The 25,176-nt window shown below is 37.7% G+C and overlaps 1 protein-coding gene and 1 non-coding gene across 2 annotated transcripts in view; both read left to right on the plus strand.

Moving 5' to 3' along the window:
- Positions 1 to 978: 978 nt before the first annotated feature.
- trnak-cuu (transfer RNA lysine (anticodon CUU)) lies at positions 979 to 1,051 on the plus strand. The gene has a single exon. It is a non-coding gene; the product is annotated as a tRNA-Lys (tRNA).
- Positions 1,052 to 1,640: 589 nt separating this feature from the next.
- Positions 1,641 to 25,176, plus strand: part of LOC128527762 (F-BAR and double SH3 domains protein 2-like) — a 105,114-nt gene continuing 81,578 nt past the window's right edge. Inside the window, exons 1-2 of the mRNA XM_053500326.1 lie at positions 1,641 to 1,836; positions 10,374 to 10,471. Coding sequence (XP_053356301.1) covers positions 1,816 to 1,836; positions 10,374 to 10,471 — 119 coding nt within the window. The 5' untranslated portion in view covers positions 1,641 to 1,815. The remainder of the gene's footprint in view (positions 1,837 to 10,373; positions 10,472 to 25,176) is intronic.

Genomic DNA, 25,176 nt, shown 5'->3' on the forward strand with positions numbered 1-25,176 from the left:
CCATAAATGAAATTAAAATGTACTGTATACAAGCAATGTTATGAAGAGTGTATATGTGATCTAATTTAAAATAAGATACTAATAAGCTACTTGCTCAATATAAACAAATACTTGCACCAAAGATATTACATAGAAAAGCTAAATAGAATATTTTTTTTTAATTTTTTCACTGTTGAAATAATAGAGCTGAAGTGGTATAAGTGAATTTTAATGTGATATAGTCGTTTTAAAACTTTTAAAATCCACTTTTTTTATTTCTTTAAATAAAGAAATTACCTAAAGTAATATAAATTCTTATAGTTAAGTTGAACGGTTTTTTTCCCTACAAACTTAGGGTACTTCAGCTAGTCAGATACCGTGACGTTGGGTGTGCAAGATTTTTAATCTCAGATTCCTGGGTTCGAGCCCCAGGTTGGGCGGTTGTGTATAATAAAGTATCTTTCTATGTTGTTCATATTGTTCCATAGTGGAGCGATTCACCAAGAAACTGGTTTATAAATACGTATTAGTCCCAGTTTTGCGTGAAATATAAAGCATAAGGTCACGGGGATACAAATGGTAACGAATAGCAGTTTTGCCTCAAATTACTGTATATTAAATATCCAATGTTTCTAAATGTGCACATGGTGCAGCCAATAATATAGTTTTTTTCCCTATAAAAGTTTAAAAACAATCTGAACAAACGTGTGAACACAGGACAATAACATTTATATTTTTTGGAAATTAGTTTGTGTTTTTGGTATCGTCATGGCCCTGGTATACTGTGTATAGTTGTAAAAGCGTGTAAAAAAACTGTAGTCAGTGAAAGAAGAAATCTCTATCTAAATAATTTATACTACTACGAAATTTGCCGAGCCTTCCCAGATAGGCTTTTTTAAACTTTTATTAGAATTTTTACACACTGAATTTTGTCGTGCGCGCTAAAACGTCAGGATGTTATCATACAAACATAAGGACGAATTCTCAACGGCGCATACAGCCCGGCTAGCTCAGTCGGTAGAGCATGAGACTCTTAATCTCAGGGTCGTGGGTTCGAGCCCCACGTTGGGCGCTTCCGTTTTTCATTCCTGTGAATTTTTGTTTTGTTTTGTGACAAAGTATATATATTATATGTACATGTATACACTGCTAAAAAATAAGGGAACACTTAGTTTGACTTGAACCATGCATATACATATGAGAGACGTTCACGTCAAAATAAATGTTTCCTTTATTTTTTTTAGCAATAAAACAACCGTTAATGCTACCGTTATTCTGACACTAAATTCACTAAATATGATTGAAATGCTACAAAAGTAGCAATATATTTAGCAATATATTAAAAGTAGGTATTATTATTAAGCCTTTAAGGCTTAAAATTTGGAAGTGATAACTTTCTGTATTTACGTGGAGATGGGATCCATGAAAATAATTAGCAGTGCTAATATGCCGTATGTTGCACATAAAGTGGTAAAATAAAATGTAGGTGAAAAAAAAAGATGCTTAAGAATAATGACTGCGTGTGTCCAGTAGGGGGCGCTGTGGTCAGCATGCTCCCTGCTGCACCATTCACTTCAATGCACTCAGTGTTTCCTGTGCGTGTCGCTCTTGTGTCTCGCATTTAGCAAAAAAAAAGCCTGCAGCATTTTTTTTCTCCAGCATTTTCTCCTCTATTCTCTCACTGTGCTCGTGAAGAGCGGAGCTGATCTGGTCTTTCATGGCTGCACGAGCGCTGATCTGAGCTTAGTGCTGGTGGATTTCGTTTCTATTCCTTTTCTCTCTGTGGATTTCACTCATTTTTTAGGACTTGCTCTTTCTTCATGTCCATGTTGAGCCATGCAGCCTCCGCCGAGAAAGGTAAAGAAAGTGCATTCTTCTCCACGTTAGGATGAAGTGAAGAAATGCTCTTGCTTTCTTCCTTGCATGCATATCTGTTTGTTTGTTTTTTGCTTGTTGTTGTTGGCGCGCGCTTGCTGTGAATGGCACGTGCACATCTCTGACTTTAATTTGATCACAATTCTGATAGTAGTGCATTGATGACACCTAAGGTTACCCTCATGTGATTTGTGTTTCTTGATGGGGGGGAAAGGCATCTTGTTTGAGTCTTGTGAAGGCATTTCCTTTGGTGCTCTTTGAACTGGTGAATTTGTTTTATAGCTGTTTGTGTTTGAGGTTGTGACACTACTGCAGATGTTTTGATGTTTTGGTCAATACAGTGCAATTTCTGCTTTTTGGACCTGTGGCTGTGTTGCAATATTGCAGCTCACTCAGATGTGTTGTACTGGGTTTTCATTATGCCTGTGCATCTGGAGGAAACAGTGAAAAAGCTATATGTGTGTGTGTGTGTGTGTGTGTGTGTGTTTTGTACTAATCATGTTTAATGACCAGTCTGTTTATTTTCGGACAAATATATATAAAAAAGATAGACAGTATGGGAAAAAATCGGATAGGCTGGTATCTCCTAACAATATATTTTTAAATGATTATTATTATTATTGAAGGGTGTTAGATTTCATAGAGAAATATCCCAGGCTGCTGAAATGAAACCACATGCTGGCTTTGCATTATTGTTTTCCAGCCACCATGGACAGCTTGGATAAAACCCTGTAGTCTCTCAGCAGCATCAGCTTTGACAAGGTTATGTCTGACCCTGTGTCATGGTTCAGTCTCGGCGCACACAGGAAACAGTGAAGATTGTCGTTTATAGCGAAACGAAAGGTAGGCTGTCAGATCTGAGTGATGTAAGGAGGGTTAGTTGCACATTGAGTAAAAAAAAGGCACATGTGAACGAGACAAAGCGTTCTTTCATTTCAGGCTACAGTCACAATACAGTCTGAGGGTTGTAGGTGGCGGGCCTTTTTGTTCTGTTTTTCTTTTGTTTTAAATAAATCAGGATTTATTCATTCATTTATTTATTTATTTTAGAAACCTACCGCTTTGAGACATGACATCTTGCGCTGAAGCGAGTAATTAAAATCGTGTCATAGATGCAATCATGTCCTTTGTGGCATACAATACTGTAAATACAGCTTGCTTTCTTGTCTAGCATACGTATACCATATTGCCTTTTATCATGATGAGTGCAACATTTGTTTTCCACATTTTGAAAAGCATCATCTCTATACCATTTCCAACTTTGAATTGGACTCTTGTTTGACTGGATGCTCCTCTGCATTTGTGCCTTAGAGATGACCATAGATAACAGTTGTCCTTACGAAGTCTTTCAAATTTATCATTTTTTTCCGCTCGTTGTATTGTTACTTCACTTTGTTGTTAAACGTGACCTGTGACAGTCGAAATGTTCTTTGAAAGGCTCCTTTTTTCATTTCTTTCTTCTAATTTGTAGGGACTAGATCTTCACCCAACTAGGCTAAATCCTTTCCTGTCGAGCAGAGTGTTGGCTCTGTAATTAACAGCTCGTCCCCAGGTATTAGCCACTCTGCTCGGGCTCATCGGTGCAGTCCCACTGGGCGTCCTAGGACATCGACATCACGCACCCTGGTGTTAGGTTATCTTCAGAAGCATGTTGACAGGTGTTAGGGACAATAATTCAGGTGTTGCTGAGCTCACTTCTAAGCCTCGTCACAATTGTGTTCGCAGATTGCACTGTGTTAGTTTGCATGTTTGCTGATCATTACCCAATAAAGCTGCTTTGTTTTGGAAAATCAGCGTCCCCTGCTGAGACCCAGACCACTGGCAAATTCTAATAATAATTTAGTAATTAGTACCCTTTGTTTATCCAGGTGTGACCAAGTAAGATTAAACATTTCTTTTACATGGGAAAACCAGCAACAGAATACGGAATGAGCAGACGCTCTTAACACCAGCACACGAGTCGGTGCCGTATGAAGACTTCCCGCATATTGAAGGGCTCCACCTTCCACATGTCTCTGACGCCCTTTAATCTGATTTGTAACGATGATGGAGTCAGCACTCACTCCCAGGGTGCATTTGAGTCATCGTTATTGTATACTGCTGATTCTAGACCTGTTCGTTAGATGTGCACGAGCGAGTGTAAAGTGTAGATTTAAATGCTGGCTGTGGGTTCCCTGTGGTGCTAATTCAGATTAGGGAAGCCCAGGAAGACTGGACGACAAGACAGATTTAGACAGAAAGAGTCAAGCTTCCTGTCTTTGTCTTTGTCATGGATGCATTAGATCTTATGGCAGTGGTGTAGCCAGGAGTTTATGTCATCATCAGCATGAGGAAATATTCTAAATAAGTTCACTGCATGATCTCTATAGTTCATTTTAGTAAAAACAGTCATGGCACAGATTTGTCATTTGCATCATCTATTATTGACTAATCTTCCCATATTAATATCTCTCATTCTCGCACTCACTGCGTACCATGTACATGGTTGCGGGACACCTAGAAGTACACCTTGGATGCGGTGCCAACGCATCACATGGCACACACATTCACAGTATGGACGATTTGGAAACACCAGTTTGCCTACTCTGCATGTTTTTGGACTGTGAAAGGAAACTGGAATACTTGGAGGAAACCCACCAAGCACCATAAATCACCATAAACCAGCTCTATCTGGACTTGTATTTTTTCCATCTGCAATAAATGTCACCTTGCTATATCCCTATGCTTTAGTAGCCAGCTGGCTAGTAGTGTAACTTAACAGAAACAGGTAAAAATTGCAGTCTTGTTTAATTAAGCATATCAACTAGTATCCACTCACTTAATCATTCATTCATCGTCTATACTGCTTAATCCTGTATACAGGGTCGCAGGGGACCTGAAGCCTATCCCAGGAAACTGAGGGCAAGGCGGGGTAAACCCTAGACAGGGTGCCAGCCCATAACAGGGCAGACACACATTGGGAACACCAGTTAGCCTAATCGACAGGTCTTTGGACCGTGGGGGGGGAAACCAGAGTACCCAGAGGAAACCCACCTAGCACAGGGACAACATACAAACTCCATGCACACGGAGGGGGGGAATCGAACCCGGACACTGGAGGATCAAGGCGACAGTGCTTACCACTCGCACAAATATGCCGGAACATGCTGTTGTAGGGTGGGTTTAATAATCAGTTTTGTGACAGAGCCTTCCGTAAAACGTAAGCAGGCTGACTTAATCCGGTGTCCGGTGAAGGTAATCGCAGTCACTCAGCTCATCAAATAAGGTACTAGCAAGCATGTAAGGAGGCTGGTTAGTAAGGCTAGCTAAACTAACGGTTGGTTATAGGTGGATTGTGAAGGTTTCCACAACATACAAAACAGACCTTAACAGGTTACTGCATTTTAAATCGGTTGCATTCTTAATGGCCATTTATAGATTATTGATTAATCGTTAGCTTTTCTATTTTAAAGTTATGTGAATATTATTCTAGTACACTAACTGCATAAAACATTATTTGACACCTTTAGAATCAGCTGTGTTGTATGTTTGCTGTTTAAGCACTGATATCTGAAATATGTACAATGTGAATGGACATGTAGCACTGAAAGCTCCATATATTCACGATTTTAAAATATTTTATTTGCAGTTTGTGCACATACTGACAGTACGGGTGCATTGGAATCTTTTGTGCAGAAGCTCTTTGAGTCAATTATGAAACAACATGTAAGATAAGAAAAGCTAAATGAACATATAATACAGGAAATACATAGAGAGTAAATAGGAAATGAAAGAAATGGGCAAACCACTAATTTTATTTTATTTATATATTTTTTTTTTTTTTTGTTGCACTGATTTCATGTTTCATGTCACCATGTTTGATTAGATCCTTTTATCAAATTTCTAACTTCTTTCTAATGGCCACTGATCCTGTACAGATTTTTTTTAGTGCAACATTTGCAGCTGGTTTAAATGGGTTGCTTCATATGTGGATGTCAAAGGTTTAATAAATCTAGCTAATTCTGCTAATTTTACACATACAGTATATCTAAAGTCTGCTCTTCATAAAGCCTGCACTTGGAATAAACATATTTTGCTCAAATAGGGCTATTGCACACTGACTCAGTCCTGGAATATTTCCACGGCAATTGACTCATGACTGCAGGGCTGAATGATATTATTATCATATTAATTATCCTAGTTAAGGGTGTTAAAAAATGTAAAGCCAATTGGTCAGATGTTGTTCATTAATATTTCCTAAAACAACAGCTCCAACACGATTTACTTAAAGTTTTAAATAGTAGGTGTACATTAAGTGCTTCTTTTTAATAGTGTTTTTATTTTTTTTTATGAATTGCTCAAGACTTAAGAGAGACTGGTTAGGGGGTTATTGTAGCTGTTACTATAAGTGATAACAGGACAAGAATGGACATTAAACATAGCTATGAAGAAATAGCACCATAGATCTCAAGAATGTTAGCTATGACAATAGCAAGAAGAAAACAGAGCCACTTTCAGTTTTTGTTGTAAAGCAGCCAATGCCATGAGGAATCATAAATTAAGGTTTTTAATTAATTAATATTTCATATTATACTTTACTTACATGTCTCTTCTAAATGTTTTGACTGTTTTTGTATAAAGAAATATGATAATAGCATTGGAACTTGGTGATATTGGTAACCAATATGGCTTACCAAATGGGTGGCTGGAACGGATTATCTGCATTTACATCATGTCCCATGGGAAAATGTGTTTCATAACAAAACAGAATTTTACCTTAAGAACCTGACTCAGGAACCGATTAAATTCGTATGCCGAGGCACCACTGTAATCTTTAATAAAAATTATTTACCAATGTTACAAAAAAGCACAAAAAAAATCATGTAGCTATTGAACGCATTTTGAAGGCCACATTTATATCCTGGGTTGACTCTATTGTTTTGAACGTCTCTTGGAGGTACGTGCGACGCAGTTACATTTGTTTGTATGCTGAAAATCCTTTATATGCTGATGGAGAAAGTACAAAAGAAGGAGAGAAGAAAAAAAAGGAAAATCCAACTAAATCCAAGTGGGATTGTGCTACATGTATGATTGTAACACTGTCTGTTTCTCTCTTACGCGCACACACGCTTTTGTATTAATCACGTTTGTTAGCCCTTTAACGTTCTTCCAAATATGAATAGTGTAAATAATTATTTTTCACTTCTCTTCACTTCTTGAATGATGATTTGACATAAAAATAAAAGGTGTTCATTGCTGACTCGTCAGAAACAGGCTGACAGACATGCATAGCCACGGCTACTTTGAGAGGGGAAAAAGCGCTAGATTATAACATATACTTATATACGTTGTATATTAATTATTCTCTTTTATCCAAAAAGCATCAGGGCCTGGATAGTCATGCCTGATCTAGGTAAATTGCTCGCCCTATCATCCAGAGATCACGAGTTGATTCCCATGTGACGCAGTATTGTCTTGCAGCAGGACGTCTAGAGAGCGAGCTGATTGGCCGAGCTCTCACAGAGGGGAGGGATGAGAGGTACTTAGTGATCCCAGATTAACCACGGCTCTACAGCCAATCAGGGGCGTCGGTGAGCTCACACAAGCGGACGGAGCGGATAGCGCTGTCCCCCAACAGTGCGTGAGTGAGCAATTCGTAAAGATGCAGTTGGCTGGCGTCATGTGGTTCAGATGAAACACGTGATAGTCTTTGGCCCTCCCACTGAGTAGTAGTGGGAGCCTTAATGTGGGAGCCCCCTAGTGACGGGGAGGAATTGGACATGACTAAGTTAAGAAGAAAATCGGGCATTTGAATGATGTGTAAATTAAACTGCATAAACTGCAGTCTAATTAATCAGAATAAATAGTTACACAGGTCCATATTTCAATTTAGATCTTTATGTGATTAATTGTAAAGAACTAATTTAAAACTTTTAAAAAATTGGGGAAGTTGATATGATGCTTTATTTTATTTAATCTGTTTTTAAAATGTTTATGTAGTTTTTGAATATTTAAGATCAGGAAATCTATCAAAAACATATGTAAGAGGTTTTGGAACTGCTCTGTGGAGTGTGTGAGATGAAATATCCCAAAAATGTGTTAAAAAGCCTTCATTGTAACTAATAAAAATGACAAATAGGCCAGTTTGTATATAAATCTAGAATGATCCACAGCCCCGTCCCCTTTAATCCCATTTCACTTCACCTGATTTACCTGCTTAAAGAGTTATTGCTTTGACTTTTTTTATCACAGTAAATGAAGAAAGTTATATGAGTATATTTACTTAAAATAAAACCCAGCAATCTATGTTCCACTTAGTTCACTTCAGTTATTATACTTACCAGCAGTACTAAAAATCCTTTGAATAAAAAAAAGTGGTCGAGCGTAGATAAAAAAGACCAGCTTTATTATGCCCATAAGGAGGTGTCAAATCTAAAACTTTGCAATTAATTTTAACGAGGATGTTCATTAGAACGTCTTTAAAACTGCTCAACAAACACATAGAGAGCAGGACAGTGCATACGTCCTCTTTGGGTTGGAATTTCTGCTGTGTAGTAAAACTTATTTTTTATGCAGTTCAGTTTTATTTTATTAGTCAGATAATCTAAAACAATTGAAGTAGCAGGCAAAAGAGGATGACTTGGCTTGTTTTTGTGTTCATTCCGAGAGAGGGTTGACCATTGACAAGTTTTTGGTTGGAGGCAGAGTTGGGGAAGTTAACAAGTTGTTATAAAATTGGAGATTAGTTGGGGAAGAGGTTTTTAAAAAATAAAGTGTGGCCTCATGGGGGAAACATCTAAATATGTCTGCTGTATATTATACATTACCTGGCCAAAAATGACTAATAAATAAATAAATAAGTTGCCCACACTAGGATTTTTTTAGCTTTAATTACAGCGTGCAATGTCGTGGTTGATTCATGTGTGAAAATGATTGCTCATGCACCCAGAACCACTCTGCGTTGACTAAGCAATATTTTATCAAGTGTTTGTTTCTTTGGGAACTATTGTTATTGTTAGTAAATCTGTCAGTTTATAGAACTGTTATAGAAAAGCACTCTCAACCATGCTGTTGTTCTGAATATTGGTGCAATTATGGTTTGCACTGTACATACAAATGCAAGTTATTTTTTGTGTTAGTAAATGCTTGTATAATGGAAATCTGATCCAAAATTGATGAAACATTTTTAGGGCCAATATTTTTCATTCGATCAGACTGGTGCATCACTACAGCTTTTTGTCTATAGTGTGTTTTCACCCTATAGTCTCAGGTATGGATCCAATACAGTGGTACCTCGCCATATGAATGTCCCTGTCTTGTGAATTTCCATTTTAAGAACTGTAGTTTTGCAAGAAATTTGCCTCGGTGTGCAAAACATTTTGAGCATACGAGTGAGCGAACTGAGTCAAACCGACTAAGTTGTCCAGGAGCTGTTCAAAACGTGTTTGGTTAGTGGAAATCCTTACATTTTGTGTAAGTTTTAGTGAAGACACAGCACTAGGGGCCAAAGAATGTTGGCAAGAACAGTAGCAAAAATAAAACTAAGCAACTTTGGTAATTGTGTTGGAACTTGGTAATATTTTTGGGTGGCTGGAACGAATTATCTGCATTTACATTATTTCCTATGCGAAAATGCGTTTCGCAATATAATACCAATCTCATTCTCTGAACTGCATGGCCAGAACTCATAAATAGGAAAAAATGTGAGAGGGTCACTCTTGACTGTTTTTTCACAAAAATATTAATAATATTAAGCATAACATGAAGGCTGACTTCCCTCTAGTCTCCTTCTTTTTGGATTTGTTGGAGGCCCACACACCAAACTGCCACTTGCTGTATAAGAGAGTGTAAATATGCAAGTTTACTTACGTACAGAACAATATGACTAATGTAAAGGCTGGCCAGTGGTGGAGAGAGGAGGGAGGCGCAGTCGTATCAGGGCAAGGTATAAAGCAATATCTTGTCGAGTGTAAAGCAGCCTTGGATTTACTGCCAGGTATTTTAACATTTGCAACTCTCAAACTGGCCCTAAACTATTTAGAAATAGCAACCTGGATCATTTTGACAGTTTGGCTTTGGAATTGGTATTTGAGCTGAGTGAGATCAGATGAAGGAAGTTTAACTGGCGTTGTATAGTAGGACGAGCCATTTCTGATAGAATGTGCAACTGAAAGTACAATAAAAAAAATTGGACCATTGGTTCTTCAGTGATGTTTGTGCAGCACACAAACAGTACATTCTTCTTGTGACTTCACCCCAAGTGACCTTTAGCCCTATGGTACCCTCTGAGTTACAGTTTTGTTTTGCTGGAATGAGTTTATTTGATGCTTTGTTGTTTGTTTAAAGGGTTCTGCGTTCTCCAGTATTGTAAAAAAAAAAAAAAAAATTCCAATATAACACGCTTTGAATTGAAAATTGTTGAGGAGAAAAATAATGAACTTGTGTGTGTGTGTGTGTGTGTGTGGTTTTGTGTGTACATATAAATGCGTTTTCTTTGCTTTGGATAATAAATCCTTCCTCGTATGTGTGTTTGGATGAAGGTCAAAGTCACGCAGGAGCTGAAGACCACTCACACGGAGCAGCTCACCAGACTGCACTTTAAACACCAGACCGAATGCGACTTACTGGAAGACATGAGGTAAGCTTTAAACCCCCCCCCCACAAACACATACCCCTGCCCCCCGAACACGCGCGCGCACACACACACACAAACGTACACATAAACAGAGATGTTCATAATCACTCACGAACAAAAGATCGTGGAAAAAGGACTGAGAGGCGGAGGAGATGGGGAGTGCTGTTATTTGGAAGAACACCCAGATCAGAGGAGTCTATGGCATGATGAATCCATTTCCTCTCCACTTCCTGCTCCGAGGCCAGACATTCCCACAGCTGAGCGTCACAACCGAGACCGATGTTCTTTCGCATCTGTGTTTTTTGTTCTCTTTTTTAGGGTTCGGTTTGTTCTTTTCTTATCCTGTGACAGATCTAGTCTTTAAATAAACAAGCCTGCTTTGGCCAACAAAATAATGACAGTTCAGCAACTGTGATGTTTTTTTCCGGGTTATTGTTCGAAATTTGCCTAAATTAATTAACATGGTCACATCGAATTGATGCCTACATTTCAGCTTGGTAGAGTGGATCTTGATGAGAACTGAATGCATCCATAAATATAGAACAGTTTGACATTATGGATACATTAGGCTGGTCCCCATGATTAACGTTTACCCGAAAAGGTTTCAAAATGTTATGCACGAATAATGTAATCAACAGAAGGTCATGACAAGGACAAATTCTGGAAAGACCTCACAAAGAAAGCATGTGTGTGAAAAAGTGTGAGAGTGAAAGCATGTGCATGCAGGCACACAAACATTTTCTTAGGGATGTATTTAACTGTGGGACACCCCCATTGGGGGGGTTATTGCGAAAGCAAATTGCTGTGCAGTCAAAATCAGCGTGTGTGTTTGTGTGCGTCTGCATATATTTGTGTGTGTTTTGAGAATAGGGGCTGTTGTCCATTAATTTTTCTTTGCGCTTGGTACATTTTTTTAGCACCCCCACGCACACACACACACACACACACACACACACACGCACACACCCCCACTCTGCATAAACCCAGCAAATATGTTATACAATACCCAACACAGTGGCGCTTATTAATCCCTAATTAATCCTCCACCCTTGTTAGTTTATTAGAAATGAATGTCTACTTCATCTCCAAGTTTTAAGACACATCTCACTTAATATAAAATCATTAAGTCCTTTTTACTTGTAAGTGGTAGCTCTTTTCCAATATAATAGCCCTATATTTATCTGTAAGGTTAGTCTTTCTCCTTATAGCTGCGTCCCATGTCCCCCTCCTGATGACAAAAATCTGATCGTTTTTACAAGCATGCTAGTGATGTAATGGGTGTTATTATTTCTGAAATTGCCTTGGCAGCTCTGGCAGCTATCCACGGCCTTATATGCCGTCATTACTGTGTAGCGCTCTGTCTAGCTAATGGTGCGCTTCGTTATCTTTATGGTCCACAGCAAGAGACCTTCATAAGGGTCAGTTTAACTGTTTCCCAGAAAATTTTCTGTGGAAGAAAATAGCAATAACATGAGGAGGTGGGTTGGGATAATTCATTGTGTCAGCTGAATGTCTAAAAAGCTGCTACATCTGCAAGTCCTATATTTTACTCTCCCGCTAGAGAGATTTACACACATAATGTCATGTCTGGTCAAAATGCTTGGTGCGGTTCTTAGTGTTGAAGAAATTCTTGGAATTCTTGGGTTATAATGTGAATTCATGGAGCAAATTAATAAATTGCAATTTAATTATTTCCTTGATACCTTTATGGATAATAGTTACATCATGTTATTAAAAAAATATAGTAAATTTGAAGTGTAAACTGCCAACATCATGTAAACAAATTAAAGTAAATAATGTACCCAAAAAGAGAAAGTCTACCTAACTGAATTCATTTTATGTAAAGGTTACAAGTACAATCCAACTGAGATCAAATCACTTATGTATGTTTTTAAGTTTCGGGATAAAATTTTTACTATCGATAACGTTAGATAAAAGGCTATGAAAGTGAGGCACTTTCACAAAGCTACTTTAATTACACTTACTGGAGACCAGTGGACATCAGCAAGTAACCATAACTACCTCGGTGTAACAGTACATCTAATGGTAACTGCACTCATTCACTCTTGTGTTAAAAACAAAAGACAAATTGAAAAGGAAAAAAGGAAAATGGCCCCGACTATAGGAGCAGAAAATGCTCACAATATGATTGTTGCTGCGAGAAGTGTACCATTGAATAGATTTTAATCTAACACTTGTTATATGTTATTGTTTGAGATATTCTAAAACTGCTTAATCTGTTTTCTCGAACCAGTTTGTCATGCATTTTTTTTATTCTAACATTGCACGTTTATTACAATAAATCCATATTAAATCTGAGTATTTTATTTTTACAATTTTTTATTTCGTAAAATAATTTTTTTTTTTTTTTTTTTTTTGGAGGATGGCAAGCAGTTAATCGGATATATATATGGTGAGGTCCAGAAAAAAAGAAGAAAGACAGATGCCACACTTGAGCTGTTTTAACAACTATTGCTAGCATTGCTGTGTCACATTAGGATAAAAAATAAGAATTGAGTCGCTTTAGGCTGGTAATGTGGACGTAACCTTAAATAAACTAGTGATAAAAGCTTAATAGCTCTCCCTCTCTCACTCACACACACACACACACACACACACACACACACACACACACACACACAAACTCTCTCTCTCTCTCTCTCTCTCTCTCTCTCTCTCACACACACACACACACACACACACACACACACACACACACACACACACACACACACACACACACACACACACAAACTCTCTCTCTCTCTCTCTCTCTCTCTCTCTCTCTCTCACACACACACAAACACACTCTCTCTCACACACACACACACAAGGCAGTTTTGTATAAATCAATCTCCTGAAGAAAAGTTTAGGTTACATTGATCTCATCTCCTCTCTTATCCATCTAAAGACGGCTGGCTGCTGCTGAGGTCATCGCATAATGATGTCACATGACCAAAGTTGTTATTAGTCCTACATTGTGACGCAAATAGACACACACTCCCAAGTACACTCCCTAGCATTACTTAGGGTCGTAGTCTTTGCAGTACACATAATAGCAGGCATTACTGTGTGTGTGTGTGTGTGTGTGTGTGTGTGCTTGCACGCACTGTTGTCCTGTATCAGTATTCCTCCATTGTTTACTTTTTTACTTTACATTCTACACTACCTGTTACTGATAGCTGAATGATGATGATGTGTTTTCTCTCTAATTGACTCAATCAGCAGGAAGTTCTCTGTGGGTGATGCAAAGCATTGTGGGAAATAGTTTAGCACTCCAGAGAGGCATTTACGCATTTGAGATAGTTGAAACTGAGTTTTGTGGTTCCAGAATCTGATGGATTGGGGCAAAAAACAAAGCAGAGAGGACGAGAGAGAGTGTTGTTTTAAAAGGCGCCTTTTCGTGTTGTTTTATGTGTGTGTGTGTGTGTGTGTGGGAATAATCAATTCCAGTAAACTTTGGTTCACAGTGTGTTTGTGAATCCTATAACCAGAATATCACACGTAAAATGTGGGTGGTATTTAATTACGCTTATGTTAGCGTAAACTGAAACCTGATAGCACGAGCAGTTAAAATGATCTGTATTGTGTTAAGCTTTTAGTCATAAATTCTCAACTGATTTAAAGGCTTAAGCTGAGTTCACAATAAATTAAAACTGATGCCTTGTATTACCCCTAGTTTGTGCACAAATGTCAGGCATTTGTTTTTTAATTTTCTCCAAACCAACATCCAACACCACATGTGTATGTATATGTGACATAAGTAGAACTTTGCAATTAATCAGTTACACAATTAAATTTATCTTTCGAATTTTCCGATGGGTCAGTTCAATTTATGTGAGCACTGAGCACCAATGCATATCGTTGTACAATTTATTGCACCTTTCGCTTAATTTTAATGACCAGCCTAACTATTTGAACGGCAGAATATTTTAGCATTAGGCATCCAATAATAGTCGGACAAAGCAGCAAACAACATGGCGTGGTAAACACTATCACGGGGCTTTTCAACCATGTGCATTTTTACATGGAAAGTGAACAAGAGGAACTCAGAAAAAAACACCTTGTGTTCTTTAGCAGCAGTGAAACTAAACTCTCAGCTGCTGTATAAGGAAATAGCATTTGTTACTTTGTAATGGATGCTGAGACTTTTTGAAGATCAAGTTTATTGCAACCAAATGGGAGCTAAAGAGAGAACTGAAGGCATACATTTTTGACTTCGGTAAATTTGTCTGGAATTTATTTGTACACAATTTGTCATATGAATTTTAGCACTGGGTCTAGAGGAAATGAATTGTCACTTGTGGCTTTGTCACTTGCTAATATGTGTACAGGGCCATCCCTATTATTATTATTATTATTATTATGAGGAGCATTCCAATCAAACCAGTTTTGTATAGGATAACAGAACATAGCTATTAGAGTAAAAACTACCTTTGTTTTTCTCTATAATCACCTGCTACATTGATGCACCTGTCCCAGTGTTAAATAAAAAACAGCCCAGTTCCTGTATTTACAGCACAGTTCCTGAAATGTGCAAGTGGTGTTCATGGAATATTTGTCTGTGCGCAGTTCCCACCGAAAGACGCATCTCTTCCTCAAGTCACGTCATCCATCGATTTTCAGGTGTTAAAGATCAGGTGCTAGATGTTCACAGGAGTGACTGCACTGGGCTCCGAGCCACCTTGGCTGGCATCCTCAATTACAGATGCAGGCTTTCTTTAAAACGTTTGCACCATTCAAATGTTTTACTACGACTGCGAGTCTCATCACTGTACTGTGCTTAAAGTTTTCTGTAAATGTCAATCGGTTTTATGCCTTCATTCATGAGAAATTTTATCAAAGCTCCCAGATTGACTTACATACCCCTCGCATTCTTTTTAGTTTTACCCCTCAGTGAGTTTCTTTAACAGTTGAGTTTTTTTTAGTTAGTTTCACTTCCTCCTCAGGATGTTCTTTTTATATAGATTTTTTATATTAAGTTTTGGTTTCTTTGGTAAAGTTCTTGTTTCAGTATCTGTCAGTATTCCCTTGTGCTAGAATATTGTTCACCTGAGAATCAGTATCTTAGGGTCTAATTCCGCACAGGTCAAACAGGAAATCTTCAATGCATTCACACTCACACTCACACACTCTCAGGCCTTGTGCTTCTCACTAATGAAATGGACTCATTTGTCGCAGAGGCTTTGCTGAGTCAAATTTGATTGGTGTGGACCTCTGCGGAAATGCATTTCATTTTGTCAGGAGCCGCAGCGTGATCGCCTGCTTTAACTCAACACTACGGTAAATGGTCCCAGGCTAAGATCCCAGGGTGTTGTACAACATCTACAACAAGCAATCTGTTACTAAAAGTGTATTTTAACCCTATTTAAATATTGTGGTTTTTTTTTTTTTGTCCTAGAGATAGAGGATTATCCACTAAAATTGTTTCATTGAGTGTCCCTGTAAACATTAACTAACATTACATCATCTTTTTAGTTTAAGCTTTTTTTCTGGCTAAATACTTGGCTTGGTTTGTTAATGTGAAATAAATCAGTTCTGACCTTGACACTTTTCTCGGTCAAAATATTGTGATATAGTACGTAGGCTATTTTAGTCTATTATTTACATTTGTTATATTATTTGTTAAAATAAATGAAGGATTATGTTGTTAATTAAAATTTTAGGAATTTTAATATTCTACAGGCAGATTATTTAGTTGTGGATGGCACAGTGGCATGGTGGTTAGCACTTTGGCCTCACACCTCCAAGGTTCAGGGTTCGAGTTAGTTCTATGCCTGTTTGCATATGCCTCACATGATTGGCAGGTTTCCATCAGGTTTCCTTCCACAGTCCAAAGACAAGCAGATTGGAATTTCTCATAGTGTGAGAATGTGTGTGTGCTTATGCCCTGCAATGGATTGGCACCCCATCCAGGGTGTACCTCCATTAGTGCTTCAAGTTTCCCACGATGGACTCCAGGGCTCCCACATCTCAGTACAGGATAAGCAGTGTAGAGAATGAGTGAGTGAGAGTGGAAGAATTTTGTAGAAAATATTTCTAGAAAAGGCCCAAAATATCTATCAGTCGAATAAGATAAGGGTAAGTTTTATAATGAGAAATATTATTTAGCACTTCCTTTATGCAATATATCTTCACTTGCAAACATACCAGTAGGTGTGTTTTCATGTCCTCATATTCCGAAAGTAACCACCTCAGTCGGAACAGTCTGAGCCAATCCAGCTCGAATGGAAAAGATTTTCATTCGAAACCTTTCATAGTCTGTTTACTAGGAAAATATTATTCTTTTGTTGGAATATATTCTTTCTGCGCATGTTTGCCCCACATGGGGTAACATTAGGTTACTTGACGTGTTTCTAGTAAGTACATTTTGCTTCTGTTCCTGATCAGTAAACTGTAAGAACACCTCTCTCCCAACAGTTTTTATTTCAGAAGTTAATCCGTGCGTCTTTGGTAAAGGAAAAAGCATTGATTGGCTCTCATTTCCTATGTAGTAAAGCATCTATCCAATCGTAGATAAGATTGAATTGTTGCAACCAATCCAAGCGGAAGGCGGGATTTGACAGAAAAGTTGGGAAACTTAACCTAGCTTCCAAGTAAAAAAAGAACACTTCTGTGTAAGTGCATGTGGGTGAAGTCCAGCTCTAAGTTACACACTGATACAGGATGCATGAAGTGACCATGTGTAGATCAGATCATGGCATTATTAATATTCACACAGCAGACGCTAAGTTTAGACATGCATCATGTCCTCTAGATAATGTAAATGAAGGTGTGGGTGCATGGTGTGTTGTGTGTGAAGTTGGGTGTGGTGTTACAGTGAGAGATGACTGATTTGATAGGACAACTAAAGCGATTTAAAAAAGATTACCAGTGGAAAGATCAGGCCTGCTGCGTGCTTTTGTAGTCAGTTAGGCAGTTACATGTGACCATTTGTGAGGGATGGAGGTAATAGAAGGAGCACTTTTGGTGAAGGTGTTTATAAGCTTTTTATTTCATAACACGATATTTACCTTATGATAATTATCTAGCAGGGTTCTCACAGTATGCCCCAAAATAAACATGTAATAAATTACAATTACATGTTTTTAGATCATAGTAATTTACTTCTTCATAGTAAATTAAATAAAATGTAATTAAATTATGTAGATTAAATGAAAGTAATGGGAACAAACTTTTTACAGTGACAAGCTGCAAAGTGCTTAAAGATACCATTTAAAAAATGATTGTTTATGTTCCAATCTCAGCAGCAGCCTCATTTCCCCTCTCATCTGTTCCATCCACTCTATCTAATCTATATAGATTATATAGGTATACTAATCACCGGCCTGATCATTTGTCATCATATGCACCTATTTGTTTTTCACTGGTTCTTGCCCTAAGTTAGATGTGTTGTTTTTTTTCTTCTTGAATGATTTGTCAGATACAGGGATCCAGAAAATTCCTACAGAAAGAATGGAAAACTATTTCTCAAGACTATTTAAAAAAAAAAACAAGACAGTTTGGCTCTTTGGAAGCAAAATATGAAGAAATCAGGGGTGGCCCAAGACTTTTGCATAGTACTGTAGCCCAATACTGTACAACCCCATAGCTAAAAATATATAGTAGCTTCACGAGCAGCGAGAAAAGGCGCAAAGAGCAGAGAGAGATATTCTTATTGCAAACTCTTAAAGGGCATGCTTTGTGTCTTTGGCATTTTTTTCTGTTTAAAATCTTAATATGTCACAGCTTTTAAAAAAAAACATCCAACATACAAACAAATTGGATAATTTCCGATGCTAATTCTGAAGTAAATATAGTGCCACAAGCTTTGAGGTTTGCCACATGATTTAGGCATCTAGTTAAAAAACTGAACATTTTTCATAACTGGCTAATCACCTACGCTGAATTTAAATAGATATAGTAAAAACTAAAAGACTAGTTTATTTACAGACTCACTCTCTTGGAGTTTAATAGCGTGTGCTGCTTCATTTTCACATTTTTATCTCCTGTTTCAGTTGAACTACTAAAATCGAACATACCATTTACGTAGTAATCATTATGTCCAGTTAATTTCAGTTGTTTACTGTAGTTGTAATTTAAAACAAAATTTAGATTTTATGCAATTTAGTTAAGTGAATATTTCTGCATCTGTATTAAAAAAACAACAACATTAGCTTATGTTTTGACGTTGTGCACTTTAGCATTTCTGTGCTAAACTGTTGTTCAGTTAAGAAAACTAAAATATTCCCCCAGCTTTCATCCGCATTGGTGCAAACCGAAATGATTTCTAGCCCTTTGGTGTTGGTTAACAAAAATAAGAAATGCATGACCAGCCTGGTTACAGAATTGACTTAAATAATTTTTTTAAGTAATCAGTTTGCCCTTAGCTTAAACATTATACACTCATAAATCATGAATTAACACTAAAAGCACTGACAAGCGGTTATATTAAGGGAAACATTATTCAAATAAACTTGTGAACTGGTGTAGTTCTGTATGACTCGGTCAGTGGTTAATTGATCCCAATTAAAGGTTTAGCGTCCATTAGAACTCCGAGCATTTTACTACAAAGCAATTGAAGGCATATGAGTTTCTTGATCTCTCCAACATTGCCATTTGCCATGGGTACGTTCAAGATGTAGTGCTTTACAATCACAACATGGAGAACGTTGTACCACTGAGAGTTGAGGCGCAGCACAAATATATTCCACAAACTCTAATGTATGAAGAAAGCTATGTAGCTAAATGTGTCCGTTACAGGACGCAGCAAGATAATGAGTAGAACACAGCTAGTGGGAGGAAACCAGAGTGCCCTAAAGAAACCCACCAAGCATGAGGGGGGAACATGCAAACTCCACGCACTTTCTTTAACCATTACCATCATCTCTTGGCTTGGAAAAAGTGTCTGATTCAGTAGGATGTCTAAATATGTGTTAAGGAATTTAACACTTTTCCAGTTCAGTCAAGATATTTCAAATATAAATATGCTGTAATGAATCATGGTTTTATTTATTTACTTAGTTTTGTAACCACATATCCGCTTGGGGTCACAGAGGATCCACAGCTTATCCCAGGAACAGAAGGCGCAGGGCAAGAGAATTTACCCCAGATGAGATACCAGTCCACAAATCTTATGGATCTAATACTAAAGATAAACTGGTTATAAAAACTCCTCCAGTGTTTTGAGGGGAGAGCAAGCAGTGCAGTGCTCCTCACTAATCATTTGAGCTCTGTTCAGTCTGAGGCAGCTGGAAGTGCATTCAGAGTGCCACCCCATAACACAGGCAACATGAAATATCAAATTGCATTACCTTTATCAGTCACATTCTGCTGGTTGAGAAAATGTATTGCGTGACTAGATTTAAATCGCTTGTGTTCCACTGGTCAGGGTACTGCAGCAGCACACACTCTGGCTCTGATTAAAATCCAAACCTCATGAGCATTCTAACAGATACCGAGCAGCTCCATAGGGATGAAAATCTAATTGAATTAACAAGCTTTATGTGATCATGCATGTTTAATAATCTGACGGTCAGTACAGATGATTGCAGATTATGCATTTACAGAATGAGTGCAAGACAGCTCTCTTAGTACTCTTTGTCTAACACACTTGAGGAAACAGCTATCCATCCACTTCCATTTGCATGGGCTTACCGACGCATGTGGATATATAGATGAGCAAATATGCCACCCCTCCCCTCTAAGAGCACATGGGCAGTTTTTCTGCTTAGGACTTCCTGCCATGGCACATTTAGAATGATAGGAGGAACGCTTTTCTGTTGATCCACTTGGAAGCTTATAAAAGCTAGTGTTTTATAAGGAGCAATTTTTCCCCATGAATTTACACACGATGCCTACTAATGTAGCAGCTTGATAATTCTTGAAAGCTGCTAGGTAGTAAACAAAGTCATAGGGCAGTTCAGCATCCCTTAGCAGTTATGTCTGCCATGTGTTAATGGTGTCTGCAGTATTAGTATTGTGTCTGTATCACTGTCAGCACAATTCGATGCTCACACAGCTCAGTTAGTTTGAAGTTTTGAAGGTTAGAGGCCTTTCCTTGCTTATCATTTATGCAACGTTCACACTATAAACCAAATTATTCAGTTCAAGATTTTTTTTTTGTCAGATGACATTTCATATTCATAATAAAAAACTTTTATTAGACTGTGGACACATCTGTCCTCTGACACATCTATCCTGTTTAAAAATTGTATAATTTATATATATATATTATAATTATTTAATAATATGATATAATATGATTAATATTAGATTACTGTAGTATGCATTATTCTATTTTTACTTGCCCTATAGTGTGTATGCATTTTTTGCTGACTATGTATTTGTGTGTGTGTGTGTGTGTGTGTGTGTGTGTGTGTGTACTTCTTTTAATTCTATTTTTTTTTGTGTGTGTGTGTTAAAAAAGACCTCTATAAAAGCAGACGTTTTTGTCGGTTGGCTGGTCTGGAGCGTTTCCTTGTGTGTTAACACAGTGCTAAGAGGGAAAGACATAAGCAATGGCACTCTGGAAAGGGTTATATAACCATTTCTCAACAATTTAGAGTTCAACGTTCTACAGTGAAAAAGAATATTCACAAGTGGAAAGCATTCAAGACGGTTGCCAACCTTCCCAGAAGTGGATGTCCCAGCACATTTACCTTGCATTCGGTGCCACAATACTGTTTTCATTGTGTTATAAATCCAGCGCATCCATTTGCTTTACAGCGATGTTCTCTCGCTTTCCTAAACTCACTCACTAAAAGATTCTACACCGAAAGATTCATTTTACTATACAGAAAGTTCACTTGCAAACAAAACCTACTATTCAGTTGGGCAGTTGGATTACCACATAAACAATTAGCACCTTTAACTAAATGCTTTAGATAACTTAAAGGATCTGCTGCTAACGTCTTGGTGCCGGATACCAGAGTGCACCTACCTTTATCTTGTGTATACATCTAAGCAGTTATGGGATAAGGGCCTAACATTGGCAGGTTCGCAATCACTAGTCTTAACAACGTGCCCTACTCCTGCCCTATCCTTATGTCATACATCTGACATTTCATATTCATCTGAATAGTTAATCACAGTTCGTTGTTAATATGATTTTTGTCTGCTTTCTACTGTTATATTAAATAACTTTGCATTCTACACAGTTGAAATACAGACACTCATATTTGCATATTAAATATTAAATCCATTTTACATTTTTTAACAAGCATAGAATTGTCATCCTGTGCCAATTTCCTTATTGGAAATAATATACGCCACTATGGTGTAAAACAAGCTAGTGACATTGATAAACAAAGTAGCAAGGATTAGCGGAAGCGATTGTGTGGAATGAGATGAGGTCATGGTCATCATCTCCCTCATCTTTCTACTTTAGTGTCCTCTGTCCTTCAGCAAAATGTTTATTCACTTTTTCTCACTTTGGTGTCCTGTCTTCACGTTCCCACAATCATTCTCGCCATGCATTCCCCCCTCACCAGGATGAGGCGAAATTACACTGTACACACACCAGGTTGACTGTACACACTCAGCATTAGACCATCTTTTCCAGTTCCGTTCATGGTCTCACACACATATACCATGTATTATCCTTTTAAAGACCATAATCGGTGTGGTCATCTTATGGTTTATGGAACAGAGTAGTCAAACGTTATTGACTGAAACAGCATGCCTTATGGCTGTATCATGGTGACCTTTTGACATCTTTTTATTTTTTGGATTGACCTCAAATTGTTTACAAAACAATAAATGTAAAATTTGCATGGTAAGTGTTTGGGGCATCGAAGCAGATTCAGATTCCTGCAGTTTGCTGCTTGACTGCATTTGGACTTAAATAGTAAATACTTAAAAAAAAAAAAATCCTGGATACGTATATCATGAACAAATCTAAGACTAGAAAATTTTCGTTTTTCTGAATTTATTTGGTTGATTAAACATCCAAGCAGCTTTTACATTCTCATTACAATCGTAACATACTGTTTCCATCTGATTGTTGACTTTTAAACTTTTGCTTGGTTGGTGGTTGAGGATGTTTCCGTTCCATACTCTGCTGTTTATTCTCAGGCTCGTAGTGATAAATCCATGTCTCATCACCAGTAACGATCCTCTTTAAGAAACGTCCTTACAGTATCCGTCCAAATTTTATTTGCATATATCCAAACGGGAGTGTGGATAATTTTTGATCTCCCTCGTAGATATTTGTTCCCAAATTTACACATTATGTTGTTTTTTTTTGTTTTGTTTTTTTGCTTAGCCAATTGCAGCATAGAGGGCGGAATTAATTATAGCGCAAAAAGAGCTTTGTCAGAATAGTAGTAGCCTAACTGCTTTGGTGATGATTTCGTCTATAGCATATAATTTTGCCTTGTCAACTCTGGTATTGTGTTCAGGAATAGGTCTGAAGTAAAGAATAGAATTTCCATAGCTCAGCAGTTTTTTCTTTTGTACCGCTTGATCAGACATGTTAATGGCCTTGAGATCCTAAAAGTAACGGTAGCGTGATCGTTAGCTCCTCTGCACTGCTTTATAATTAGGCATTCTGCGGCCTGGTATAATTATTGACTTGAAGTGTTGTTTTTCCTTTCTAGACGACTTCCTGGAAAACGTCTCCAGGCTTGCTGTCTCAGTCATTCATCTTCTTCTCTTCCTCATTGTATTCTGTAACTTTTTTTATGCTCCACCAAACACAGCACCAGCACGAAGTTTGCTTTGGTACGATTGCTTTGTTTTTTTCTAGCTGTCTGAATTAATCATCTTTTGTTCTTTCACGTTGTTTAGATCAGAGACACAAAGATGATAGGAGGTAGATTTAACCCCTGGGCAGTTGACATTTGACGTGCGTTTGTAGGAGCTTCTCCAGTTTAGAAAGGGCAACATCTGGAAGCCATGTGGCCTTTTTGCTGCAGGTTCTTGTTTCATTGTTTGAAAGCAGGCAACACTTCAATTGAACTGTAAGCTTAGGACACACACGCACCCAACAAATTCTCTCTCTCTCTCTCTCTCTCTCTCTCTCTCTCTCTCTGTCCCACTCTCTCATTCTCTGTGTGTTTGTCTCTCTCTCTTTCTCTCTCTCTTTCTCTCTCTCTCTCTCTCTCTCTCTCTCTCTCTCTGTGTCCCACTCTCTCGTTCTCTGTGTTTGTCTCTCTCTCTCTCTTTCTCTCTCTCTGTGTGTTTTAGTTTTTAATGAGGGAATCCCTGTCCCTATCTACATTATCAGCTTAAATGAGGTTTATCAATTGGGCCCATGTCAACCTGAAGGATCGACCAGCATCACTTTAGAGCAAAATATACAGATTAAATTGTAAATAAAATCTTGTATTAGCGTAAACATGTGATAAAATATTTAGTCTTTCATATAAACTCTCATTTTTTTGAAGGCAAGGCCATTACTTGTGTGTCATTTAAAATGCTTTCATTATGATCTCTTTTAAGCATCAGAACTGTCATTGTCTGGTGTTTGACTCCCAGCCATGTGAGATGTTTGACAGAGAGGATTCACTGCATTGCATTGTTTTGAAGCTGAGGCAATTATTTAAATGCATTTTACAAAATGTCGTGCAAATTCATTGTATTTTCTTAATTAGAATGAAAGCAATATGAAGAAGAACAATTACTCTTTGGTAAAGAACCGAAAGATTTGAGAATGGAAATTTCAGCTCTTATCAGTGAGCCGAGACAAATGATCCAAATCCCTGAAATGAGCTGCAATTGAATTCAAATTTAGAGCTCGGGTCCCGCTTCTCCTTCTGATGACTTTTCTCCATTGATGTAGCTGCGTTACGAGGTTTGCCTTTGTTTCCTCTCTTCGAGTGTGATGATACATACTTCAACACCCTGCTGCGGGCTCCATGTCCTCCGCTCCTTCCAAACGGGAATGTTCATACAGGCTTTTCACTTCTAAGCTCATTTAGTTTTTTGGCAAAGACTTTTGCTGCACCATTTTTCACACACATTATGAGATTGAGTAATTTAGCAAAGGCACTTTAGGATCGGTTGTTCTGACTGGCCATCAGGCTTAGATGGGAGCACAGTGATTAGACAGTACAATGTCTAAAAATCTTTTTTGTTTTGTTTTATTTTTAAAATGAAGGATAAAGATGCTATCCGGTCACTGCAAAGCATAACAATTGCTTATGCCTCCTCATTCAAATATTTGATTCTCCTATTATAGCGATGTAATTTACATACTGAAATTCCAGCATAAGTCCTGGTTTGACTTGAACTCCATTCATAATAGCTGTTTCCACCCCTGGCATGGTTTTAGGAGGAATTCAAAGAAACAGAGTTAAACTGGTGAAAACAGTGGAGATAAACGGTCCATATTCACTTCAAGTTGTTATCATCTGTGCTTTTCTGTGGGGACATCTTGAGTCAGAATTGGAGTTTCCTGGAGCTGGGTTTATGTAATTTGTATTTGAGAATACAAAGATTTGAACAGGATTTTTGATGCTTGACTGAAGTCTGAAAATTTGACTGTGGAAAATGAGTTGCTGCAATAATAGAATAAACAGATTTTTTGGAAAGTACTGACAACTGGGTGTGTCTTCCTGTCTGTTTCTGACCATTATTCTTTAAAAAAAAATTAATTTGAGTCATTTGGTGGTGTTTTTTTTTTTTTTTTTTTAGAATTTCCGACAGAAAAACTCTAGTTGATAGAAGTACAGGCAAATCTTTAGCAAATTGCAGCTTGGCTTGCACCCTGTGTGTGTCAGCCTGTC

This window comes from Clarias gariepinus, chromosome 7 (genome assembly GCF_024256425.1).
Source record: "Clarias gariepinus isolate MV-2021 ecotype Netherlands chromosome 7, CGAR_prim_01v2, whole genome shotgun sequence".
NCBI lineage: Eukaryota > Metazoa > Chordata > Actinopteri > Siluriformes > Clariidae > Clarias > Clarias gariepinus.